The sequence below is a fragment of the Lepisma saccharinum genome, chromosome 26 (assembly GCF_977018435.1).
Source record: "Lepisma saccharinum chromosome 26, izLepSacc3.1, whole genome shotgun sequence".
NCBI lineage: Eukaryota > Metazoa > Arthropoda > Insecta > Zygentoma > Lepismatidae > Lepisma > Lepisma saccharinum.
The window spans coordinates 12,067,418-12,079,860 of NC_139254.1; the positions used below are offsets into that span (position 1 = coordinate 12,067,418).

The window sequence follows — 12,443 nt, forward strand, 5'->3', positions numbered from 1 at the left end:
TTTCCCTTGTATTTTTATTAATCAAAGTTGTTTCCATTATTTTGTTTTTATTATAGTCTAAGTTGTTTAAATTATTTCCTTTGTATTTTTATTAATCCAAGTTGTTTCCATTATTTTGTTTTTATTTTAGTCCAAGTTGTTTAAATTATTTCCTTTGTATTTTTATTAATCAAAGTTGTTTCCATTATTTTGTTTTTATTATAGTCTAACTTGTTTAAGTTATTTTCTTTGTATTTTTATCAAAGTTGTTTCCATTATTTTGTTTTTATTATAGTCTAAGTTGTTTAAATTATTTCCTTTGTATTTTTATTAATCAAAGTTGTTTCCATTATTTTGTTTTTATTATAGTCCAAGTTGTCTAAATTATTTCCTTTGTATTTATATTAATCAAAGTTGTTTCCATTATTTTGTTTTTATTTTAGTATTTTTATTAATCCAAGTTGTTTCCATTTCTTAGTAGTGAAAAAGTAGTTGAGTTACTGGCAATGGCGTCACGGATCTCTTGGATCAGGGGTCCCCTCAAATGGTTGGTTTCGTAAAACCGTCACTAAAATTTCTTTTTATATAATGGTAATTTTGTATATTTAAAAGTAAATGATTTTTTCAAATAATGGAGTTGAGAAGTTATTAGATTCTATTTATATAAAACGCCTTATCCATTTCTGCAAGGGGGCTCCAAACTCTGTTTTATGCAACGTCAGCTTTCGTGGCCTAGTGGTTAGCTTAGCCCGCTACAAAGTCAGTTCATGTATGATGTTCCCGTGTGGTGGTGGGGCCCCACACATTCTCGATCTAGGTTATTTTGGAGGTGGTGTAATCAGCACCACGCTCCGGCCGGTCGTCTTTACCACCCAAGATTGCCCCAGTTACCCGTTGATTTGAGGCTGGGTGAGGCTCTGGGGTCGCTTTATGCGTGGGCAAGGTCGGAAAAATGCCGATCTTAAATCACCCTCCCAGAGAATCGAACCCGTGTCTCCCGCCAGGTGCCATACAACTGTAATCCTCACAGTTGCGATTATCCTAGCGGAAAAACGTTAAGAGACGTATAATATCTGAAAATACTAAATATTTCTGTTATTTACAATACCAATATACATGAGAAAAGTCGTATCGATATGGAGTTCAGTACAAGTTGTTGAAGGTGATGACTCCTGTTTTCATGGCTAATATTGGAATATGTTTGTATGTATTAAGGCTCACCCAATACTCATACCGAAACAGTTGCGATTAGTGGGTGAATATTCCCCTCCAACTATATGCATCAATTTTCCAGGTGTTTTTTTTTTTTGCTTCCAAATATAAAATAAATACATCGGAGTATTAAAATAACTGTTCGGCTTCCCCGATAACTTATATACAGTATAGATAGAGATATAGTAATATTCTCAACGCATCGGTATACTGCATATCTTTTTCAAGAGCCAATCATAGAATGAAATGTGACGTCGATTACAAAATGTAAACACACAAGTACCATCGCATCATATGGCCTCCCTGATGACGTAGTGGTAACGTCGTCTGTTTGTGAGCAAAGGGTCCTGGGTTTGATACCCGGTGGAGGCACATAGTGGTTCGGATCCCACTTTAAACTGTCCAGTCCCGATAAGTGTAATTTTTTGGAAACCCGCGAAAGATCAAATTGCCTGTAAAGTATCGCCCCGTATCGGTAAATAAAATCCAACCGATGCTTTCCGATTATATATATATATATATATATATATATATATATATATATATATATATATGAGAGAGAGAGAGCGTTTGTTTGCAGCAATGGCACTTTGTAGTATTAAGAATCGATTTAAATACACGAATATGTTATAGCATCTCCTTGTCATTACTCACACTAAAATTACACTTGCTTCAGACACGAATGCAAGAAAATCGAAAGAGTCGTTGAAACTATTTCTGAAATGAATGATAAGGCATAAGGTGTGACGTCAACATTTCGATAAGTACAGTATGTGACAGGAATAGACATGTGAATTGATATTGCACGCTATTAGGAAGTCACTACAGCCATCGTGGTCTATGATTATATCAAAGTACAACTTCAAGATAAATTTCTGAAATGTGAGAAGTCTGTAATCAACATTATTCAGTTGTCATTTCAAAATGTTCACCCACTTTTCATTCTCATAGTTGTCACTACACCGCTCAAGTTGAAAAACACGATTACAAGTCCATATTGTGTTATCCGTTCTGTAAAAAATGTCAACACTATCAGTTTTCCATAAATTCTTCCACAAGCTTTCAACATATCAACATACATCTTGTTGTCCAACCTTTTTACTGACTTCTCATATTTATGAAATGAGTAGTACCTGGCGCTTGTAACAAGGAGATCTGTCATTTTCAACAGACATTGCAGCAGACTCTCATTGATTATAGTTGTTATTGTGTTTCAACGCAGATGACATCTATGTTGACTGTAACGTTGTAGACGTAAGATAACGAGCTTTCATTTCTTTTTGCATCAGGAAAGACCCATTCAGAGCTTGACTGCGCCTCGTCTCAGAGAAATAAGTGTTGACGTACGCCAGCCATTTTGTGAGTCACTGTGTCACGGTTAGAAACAAATGTGACCTTGAAGATCTACCCCAGATTGCACCAACAACACTTGATGCCCAAGTTTCAAGTACCGCACATCCTGATTTCCATATCGGTAAGGAACTGCGTTAAAACAATTAACGTATTTAACATAACATATTGGTATTTCGATATTATGTTATTATGAAAGTCTCTTAATTCTATATTGGTGTTAATAGCCATTACTTATAAAGTGGTATTAAGGCCTTCAGCCTCATCTCTGCGTTCGATTTTGTTTTAGTTTTTATTTTAAGTCCATTTTATGCACAGAAAGAATAATCGGGAACTGTGCCTACAGTTTAAACTGAAATCCGAACCACTATGTGCATCCACCTTTGATTACAAGGTAACGACATTGGTCCTCGGGGAAGGTCCAAAATAAATTGAATTAAGTGAACTATTGCATTTTTAAGTGGTGAACTGGAAGGAATATTAAGTCATTAGATGTTAAAACTTTTAAGATCATTATGTGTATGTGTAATATTTTCTTTGCAAATGGTCAGTGCAGCCACACTCACCTTGTAATTAATATTGTAACTTCTGTTTGTTCAATGGATGAAATTGTTTATTGTCGAACTCAACGTTTCGAATTTCTGCACATACTTTTCTTCAAGATTCAACAATACAATGAAATGTGATGTCAGTTACAAAAAAATAAAAGGAGACAATATTTTAGCAAAGTTGGAATTGACAAATTTTTTAGCACTACAACTCATGTTCAGAAGCAATTTTTACAATATTGTTGCCTTTTACATTTTGAAATTGACGTCACATTTCATTGTATGATTGGTTAATGAAAAAAGATCAATGTGCAGTATACACACACACACACACACACACACACACACACACACACACACACACACACATATATATATATATATATATATATATATATATATATATATATATATATATATGCTTTTGCATTGTGTTTCTAGTCTTAGTGCTCAACGTCAAAGCATGGGAGCTACAGTGCATCTTCAGAAGCAGTCTCCCAGACATCTTAACCAGCCACGAAGGCTCTCCAAAGGTCTTGGGAGATGTGAAAACTGCAATTACAAGAACCTTTTGAAGATGTATTTGAGGAACACCACCCTGCATGGATTTCGATACATTATATCTGAAGATCAAAAACTAATTTACAGGTAAATACAGTAGAAGCCTTTGTTATCTAATTGACATTCATATTTCTTTCGTGCAATTTGATCTGAAGAAGTTCATGCACTCCAGATGTATTTAGGGTTTCTGTTTCAAGCGAACTTTCAATCACGGAGGTTCTGGCAGTGTCGTTATAGTAGTTGATGACTAAGCTTCGGATAGTTATGCATTTTTTCATATAGCATATGCAAATGCATATTTTCAGTGTCTTCAGGATATATTGCATATTTTACCGATTTTTTCTTACAAATGCATATTCTGCTGTTTCTGTCTGAAAATTTGTAGTATCCTTTTCTTTGGAGCAATTCAGAAACATGATTCATTTGTCAGGTGTTCTTCGTAGTCAAGACCGGTTTCTTGTCATTGTTCGAAGGTGAGTCACATCTCTCTGGAAATGCCTCTGCTAGAACAGGTGGTAGTGAAGTGCAGTGCTATTGCACGTAATTTTAATCTTTGTTTCCGATTTATTGAAATTACAACATGCGCCTATTGTTTCTTGTGATGTGGAGAGAGTGTTTTCAGAGTATAAAAGTATTCTCGTGGATAACAGACGTAAGTTTACTTTTGAGCATCTGAAACAATACGTAGTTATTAAGTGCGATAGTAACCTTTCATGCTGAGTAGAATGAGAGACAGCTGGTAAAATTCCAACTTCTGCTAATCGTGACGTTCAGTGAAGCCAGAAACAGTTAGTGGACTTATGATAAAGATACATATACAAAAATCATAGTAAAATATGGTAAAAAAGGTAAGCCAAACCATATTTTTTTAATTATGTAAACAGTGGAATTAATAAATAGTTACAAGCTTGGCTACATTTTCTGAGTTTGAGCAACACATAAAACACACACTGTACGAAACCGTCCATATTTAACATGAGTTTGCGAAAGGCCGTGAAATTCAAGAACATATTTTAAGCCGCATATGAATTATTTACCTATACCAGCAAATCCCTATTCCTTTTGAAAAAGTGCTATGGGATTCCAATTTTTGCAGAAAAGTAACATCTCTTTAGAATCCCTTCTAAATCATTCAAACAAATCTTCGTGTGGTTTTCTTTCGTTCTTGTCTAGATATCCATTGATTTATCTGTTCACCCTCAGCAACCTAATTTTTTCAACACCCACACCAACATCTTTCACGAAGGGCAAACTTATGGTTATTGATTGATTTGATCGATTGATCTGGCTTCGCATTTCTGACACTTTTGGCTAATCGCGAAAATGAGGATGAGTAATAATATGATGAAGGGACACTCACAAAAAACTCTCATGCCAAGGCTGGGATTCGAACCCGGGACCCCTGGCGTCGTATCGCGCTGTGAAAATGTATGGTTATTTTATAGCTAAGGGGAAAATTATGCATAAACACCTGTAAATATAAGGGTTCACAGCACAAGTGGGGTAACTCTATTCAAGACAGATTTTAGAGAAAGGCACATTTAAATAACTTAGTAGTACAGGGTGAGTCAAAAGTCCCTGACCACCCCCTATTAAAATGAAAGGGAGTGTAGATTGCATAGCACAAGAAGGACAGCATATTGAACACATTGTGTAACTTTCATATGCCCATAACTTCCGTAGCATTAAAGTTTTCAGAAATCTGAATTCCTGGTGAAATTCTAGCCCAAAACCATACCCCACATGCCCCCTTCCCATTTATAGAAATGAAGTTGGATCCAAGATGGCGGACGTTGTCATGACATGCATCAAAAAAGTTTCCCCCTAGGCCTAACACATTACTACTATGACCAATTACTGTAATCTACACTCCCTTTCATATTATAAGGGGTGGTCAGGGAATTTTTTTCTTACCCTGTATATTAAGCTGTTGGAGCACAAACATAGTGATGCCTCTTTGAGCAAGAATTTGAAACTTAGGCTAGCACGGAAATATTGGTACTTCTAAGTTATACATGTAACTCAATTTCGACGAAAAGTGAAATTACGCCACTTTTAGGTTTATTTTCTTTTTGTGCGAGCCATAAGCTGTACGCACTACATATTTTTGATTTTGCTACACTATTTTGTTACATTTAGTTTTCTTTTAAGCTGTCTCTTACTTTGTCCCCTATATTCACATTCTTCCCCTCCCTCAACAGTTCTTCTTCCAGTCTTTCTTCCTTCCTCCTCTCCCCATTTCTCTTTTCCTGCACTCTTACCAAAAAACACATACATTTTGCTTTACATACAATTACACTATAAAGATGGCTCGTCTGGAGCATGATCACTCATTTCGTTGCCTTCTCTAATAGCTTTCCCCCGCCGTTTTCTCACTTCTCCCAGGTATTTCCCCTTGTATTCTGAACTCCCCCTCATGTGTGTGAATCAGCTCTTATGTGATGTTCAGTATTCACACTCTCTTGTTTTTAGTTTGTTCGTATGGTTTCTGCTTCATTTCTTTCAGGATTCTTTGGGCTGCAATATGCTTCCTGGCTGTTGGGTTAGCCATCTACATGATCGGGTCCGTCTGGGAAAAATATCGATCGAGTCCTATAGTGAGGCTTGTGGATGACACCAACTATCCTCTCTACAACATCCCCTTCCCTGCCGTCACTGTCTGCAGCGTCAGCACTGTGCAAAGGTCTAAGGCTCTCAACTTCTATTACAGGTAAGTTTCGCATTATCGAGTTGGATGCTTATACCACTAGCGATTAGAATACATATGCTGCATTTAAAAGTTCATCTAGATTGAATTCACTCCTTTCTTCCAATATCGATGCTTGAACTTACTTCAATCTTTCAATCTTTTATTGTAAATATATATATATATACATCACTCTCACACACACACATACACACACACACACACACACACATTCCCTCCCCCTCTCACCCTCTTCCACACCTTTGATCTTCCCCTTTTTTTTCCTTTCCTATCTCTTTCTGTCTTCTTATATCTCACACTTTCTCTCTCTTGTTTTAGATATGACTCCTTGTCATTTTCTTTCTGTTCATGTTGCTTATTTTACATCGCATTCGTACTACGTTTGGCTAATCGCGAAGCTGAGGATGATATTTGTGAAGGGAGACTCCCAAACACTCATGCCGAGGCTGTAAGGCGCTAAGCTAACCACTCATCATACTCATAATTGTTCAGATTCCACGTAAAACTGTAGATTCAGTCCCAATTAGCCCATCTGTGCATAAAGTGGGCTTATTACCTGAAGTCTTCATTTCTTTAATTCTTTCTCTCTTCTTCTAACTCTTTGTTCTCTTCCTCTGTCGCTCGCAGCAGAATGTAATTAACAAATGAACGAAATCAGCTTGTACAGTCATGAGGAAGCCTGTCTTGCAAACTAGCCGAAGCAAATTGATTTTCTACTTGCTCGTATGTTCGACTCAGAAACAAGGAGGGAGGGTAGTTCACCTACTCGAACACACATTCTCTCTAATAACCGTACCTTCAACACCTCAAATGTGATTATAACTCGGTTCCTATGTGCAATTCACTTTCGCATCTGACTGTACGTGGATTATCTTCTTTTGATTTAAGGTTATTAAACACAATAAAAATCCCTCAGGGGATTTCCGATTTCAATGCGCAAAGCTTGAATATGAAGTTGAGTTCAATTTTTTTTTTAACAAAATGACTAAAGTCCTCCCGGCTAAAGAATGGATTTGAGGAAACCCAAACTTTCCGCCTCCAGATCAAGGGGAGAAAAGCTGTGTTGCTACCGGTTGCTACACGCCTGATTTTTTTTCCAGTCGTACCAGTGTTGCCACATAAAGGGAAATTTCCCTATTGCAGGGAATTTCGGACCGAAATTTTAGCCAAAAGGGAAAAGGGAATTTCGATGAAAAATATCACAATATCAGGGAAATTTTAAGACTTCTGACTACATTATTACCGTTTATGTTAAGTTCCAGTTTCATATTCACATTTTTATTATTTTCTGATCCTTCTTATTTCTGCTCCCTTGAGTATAAGCCTGTATCTATTTATATTTCTCTTAAGTTTATTTTACGTCACTTTTCTATATCTTCGTATAATTGTAACGATGAGAAATAACGATTTAATGGATTCCTGACCATGATTTAAACCTGGCACATCTGACCAGAAAGCGATAAAGCTGACATGTATGTAATTTTTTTTTATTCATACGAAAATGGACAAACAGAAATTTTACTACTACTACTACTGTTCTGCTGCTACTACTAGTACCACTGCTAATTATTATTATTATTATATATTATTATTATATTTGTTTAGGTGAAGGGAAAAAATAGTCCAAAAAGGGAAATTTTGCCCTCACATTGTGGCAACACTGAGTCGTACACAACACCTCTTCCTGTCAACAACCCTCCCTTCGCTCGCATTTCATTAAAAGGCAGGAAATCGGAGACCCATTCGCTTGCTACGTGGCGGCAACCATTAGGCATCGCCATGCTTGGCCTTGTTGAGGGTGCCACCCGTGTCGAAAACGACTCGAAACGAAAAATTTGGCAACGCGTCACCATGGCAACTGGACAAAGCCGATTGGTTCAGCGGTTCACGTGACCCTCCATGGCTTTCGACATAAAAGATAAAAATAGAATTTCCAAGTCCATTAAATAATCTGTCCATATTGCCAAAATGAAGCATGAATGTCTTATGTCATTTTAAAAAGAATAATTGATAATATGGCTTCGTTGGAATCAAGACAAATGAATTTCTATCTTCACCCTTAACATCTCACCTGAGAATTCTACGTGGACGGGACAAGCTGACATGTTTCTTTCTTCTGATTTTTCAGATACCTGAAAACGCAAGTTAACTTAAGCACGTTCTTGGAAACTATTAATGCTTTCAACCAGATGCAATACCCCTATTTGTACGTCCCCCGTGACGCCCTTGGTTCCGACGAGAGGTGCCGAGACGTGAATGGGGTGCCTGGGATTAATATCACGGAGATGATGTTAGAGGTAAGACAAATCAAATGTGTGTCCATTTTCTATATCTTTTTCATTTATTTAGAGTACCGAAGACAGATTGTAAGTGCATAATAATAATAATACAGCGTGAAAATTTTATAAATTCACCACAGATAAACTATACATCGGATAGTGCTAATTCTGGTGCCGATAGAATTTGAATTTACAGTATTACTCCATATAAACCATACACATTGGTATTTGGAGGGTTCAGTACAGTTAATATAAAAAAAAAATAATTACAAAATTTCCATAATTTACAATCTAGATATTCACTAACGCTATAATATTCCTTATTAACTAATAGTTTTTTTTTAAAATTTGTTTTTGAAACTTGTCATACTTTCTGCTTTTTTATAATTTGGTATCTGTTCGGGTCCTTCTTGAACTAATGTTCGCCTCTTGAAGTATGGCTTTAGAAGCTGTTTGTTTCGGGTGTTATATGTATGTTCTATTGAACTTCGTAGCGTAATATTTTTTCTCACATAAATGCCATTTCATATATGTTATGTACAGTAAAGGAAGGATTAATATTTTGTATTTCTTAAACAATGTTTTGCACGATTCCCTAGTCTTTATACCTGCTATAATCCTAATGGCTTGCTTTTGTTTTCTAAATGCTTCTAAACTTGCCGATCAGTTCGGTAACCAGATTATTAAAGCAACAAACGACATTTTTCTTATCGTAACAACCTATAAAATCATTGAAAATATCAAGTGCAAAGAACTCCAACTCACAGATATTTAGCCATCACTTTCCCAGACAGGAAATATCTAGACGTATCTGAGGAATGCCTTGTCAGACACTGCCGAGCTTCCTTGATCGCCATCGTTGTAAACAGGTGTAGACAAATGCAATCAAGGAAGAGACTACAGGTAACTGATTCGGCATTGTTTAGTAAATTTGATTGGAATAAATGTCTGGGAGGACGAGGCTGAGAGTACAGTTACGAGCATTGCGGAGAGAAATGCAGAAGTACGATTTGTGCAAGGACGTGTTGGAGCGAGTCGCGAGTCAGACTCTTTTGTAGTCACGACCATAACCATTCTTCGAAGAACTTCAGCTACTATCAAGAGACAGGTATACTGTTTTCAATTAGGCATGCTGATTCAGTCTTTATGGGTTTAAAACTCAAGTGTTGTTATAACACCATTAAGCCTTGTTTCCATGATATGAAAAACTCAATATGCTGACCAATGCAGAAATTTATTTCATTATAAAACATAAACTAAACGTAACGTTTCAACCTTCTAGCAAGGTCTTCTTCAGACTCTGCACCAAGTACAAATGTAACAAGGTACAAAACAGGACGATATATATACACAAACATATGAAGAATGAAGGAAAAAGAGCGTGAGATAAAGAGTCCAACCACATTCTAGATGGAAGTAAATATGTTTAGCCTTTTACGTGAAAGTACAGTTGACAAGGGAAAGCCACTTGCTAGAATGTTCCAGAACAACTTTCTAATAGTCTGGAGGGGAGTAATGTTTGTGTATATATATCGTCCTGTTTTGTACCTTGTTACATTTGTACTTGGTGCAGAGTCTGAAGAAGACCTTGTTAGAAGGTTGAAACTTTACGTTTAATTTATGTTTTATAAAAAAATAAATTTCTGCCTTGGTCAGCATATTGAGTTTTTCAAGTGTTGTGTCTTGCCATTCAAATGTGTGTAGCTATCACTTCTCGTACCTTACCATCAAGCTTACCATGAATAGCGAGTTGCTTAATCAAGGATGAATAATTAGTGAGCTACACCCACTAGTTCGATCCCACATCCCGAAGGGTATGTTACGGTATATCTGAAGGACGGCAGAATGTATATATTTTAATATAAAAACTGTTTGGTCATGAATACTTATGTTTGATAACTAATTAAGTAAATAATTACAATGTAAATAACTTATATAATATGGTGATATGCACTGGACTCTAACCAAGCAGTACTTCAGAATTAGAAGTCGTTCATTAATACTTTGCCGATGAATGGATCTTCTTCAGTACATCCTTCGTTTCAAATAATATTTAGTAAAAGTTTACATACGTGTGATTCAAATTCACTTTATTAATCAACACAGCTTTCAGACTTTGTGCTGAAAGAGCGTTCTTGCAACTTGTCCAAAAACCGTTCATGTACGAAAACACTCGTTCGGTGAGGGCCATCAGCTTCAGGTGAACAGAGACGAAACTCCAATTTTTTAAAGAAAATTGGAATATGGCACATTGTTCACATTGAAATATGAAATAATTTCTACCCTAAAATCGCCAGGTGACTTTTATAAGCTTCTATTTTTTTTCATATTTCTGGCGTTACGTACTACATTTTGGCGTCCCGTTTTACGTTTAAAAAAATCAGGACAGATTAAAAAAAGGAGACTGTCCCGGCTAATATGGGACGTCTGGTCAATAAACTCTCCAAGATTTTAATTCTTGAAGCTTTCCTTGCGGCGGATGATGAAGAGGTTTTCTCTGGATATCAACCAGGTGATTTCCGGATAGGCTTCCTGAAGATGAGACTGACGTTAGCTCGGAAACCTATCCGAAAGCTACCTGCTTGATATACAGAGAAAACCTCTTCATCTCCAAGATTTTGTAGGGAACAGCACGAGCTCATAGTTACCATGGCTTGCTGCTAGGAGGCAGTAGTAGCAAATATGGCACTCAGTAAATTTGAGAAGGCGTTTCGTGTGTTGAAATAAGAACCTTATCCGCGCTGGCTGTGCAGTGACGATTTCGAGCAGGATCTCAGAATGAATCCCCACTGGCCACCAATCTCCGGGAACTTTGCAACTGTCGCACTAATCGACCGTTATATGGCTAACACGCGTGTGAGAGAATCAGAGGGACTTAAAGCCCGCTTTAGACGAAAGCATTTTTCTTAACATTTATGCCATGACCAAAAAGCTACCGTGTAAAGTGAAAAATGTTATGGCATTTCAGATAGAACTCGTCCTATTTCCGTAGCATTTTTCGTAGCATAACCAATCAGAAGCGACCTCTAGGTCACGAGTGCAGTTGTAATGGCGGCCGCGTGAGATATAAACAATGCATCACTTCACATTTTTAAAAGCCGATAACTATTCAACCGAGAGAAATAACGTTTCGTAGAAAATGTTATTAAGTACAAAACAATGGCGCTGCTTAAATACATACTTGACAACGTTTACTGTACACGTATGGAAGAATATTTTAGTTGTTTCAAATGTAAACACCGTGCACTCGGCATAGATGGTGTAACTCGACATGCCTTTCATGTTGTATACGTTATACATTGCAATCGCAGAAGCTAGCCGAAAAGTTACATGAAATGTTTGCGTGCAAAGTACTGTCTGCTGTAAGATTTTTGGAAGCATTTACATAGCATTTATGCTAGCAAAAAGGCTAAAGCAAATGCTCTCGTCTAAAGCCGGCGTAACTCCAATTTATGAAATCTACAGGAAAGAGGAAACAATGTATTCTTAGAAATATTGAGATACATGACTCCACCTTACTGCTAAGGGTTAGAAGTGGAGATATGTTGGTCTGACTCCAAATAGAGATCTTCAGAGGAAAATATTTAAAGAAAACTGAAAGCCTAATTTCTGGAGTTACGTTCCTATGGTTCTCAAGAGACGAAATACCGTATCCGTTAGATATCTGCCGCATCAGCAAAGGCGGACACACAAATAGCATTTGTGATGTGTGTACAAAGAACTCGGAGAGACTGTCGTTCTTTCGGCTACCTACTTGAACTCCTTAATTGTTCAAGGTATTCTTATTGCGTTATTCTAAGTTTAGCG

General features: G+C 36.8%; 1 protein-coding gene across 1 annotated transcript in view; it reads left to right on the plus strand.

Annotated features, from left to right (window-relative positions):
- Positions 1 to 4,211: 4,211 nt before the first annotated feature.
- The window catches only part of LOC145979380 (pickpocket protein 19-like), a 50,434-nt gene continuing 42,202 nt past the window's right edge, over positions 4,212 to 12,443 (plus strand). Inside the window, exons 1-3 of the mRNA XM_083112249.1 lie at positions 4,212 to 4,302; positions 6,157 to 6,360; positions 8,486 to 8,654. Coding sequence (XP_082968375.1) covers positions 6,206 to 6,360; positions 8,486 to 8,654 — 324 coding nt within the window. The 5' untranslated portion in view covers positions 4,212 to 4,302; positions 6,157 to 6,205. The remainder of the gene's footprint in view (positions 4,303 to 6,156; positions 6,361 to 8,485; positions 8,655 to 12,443) is intronic.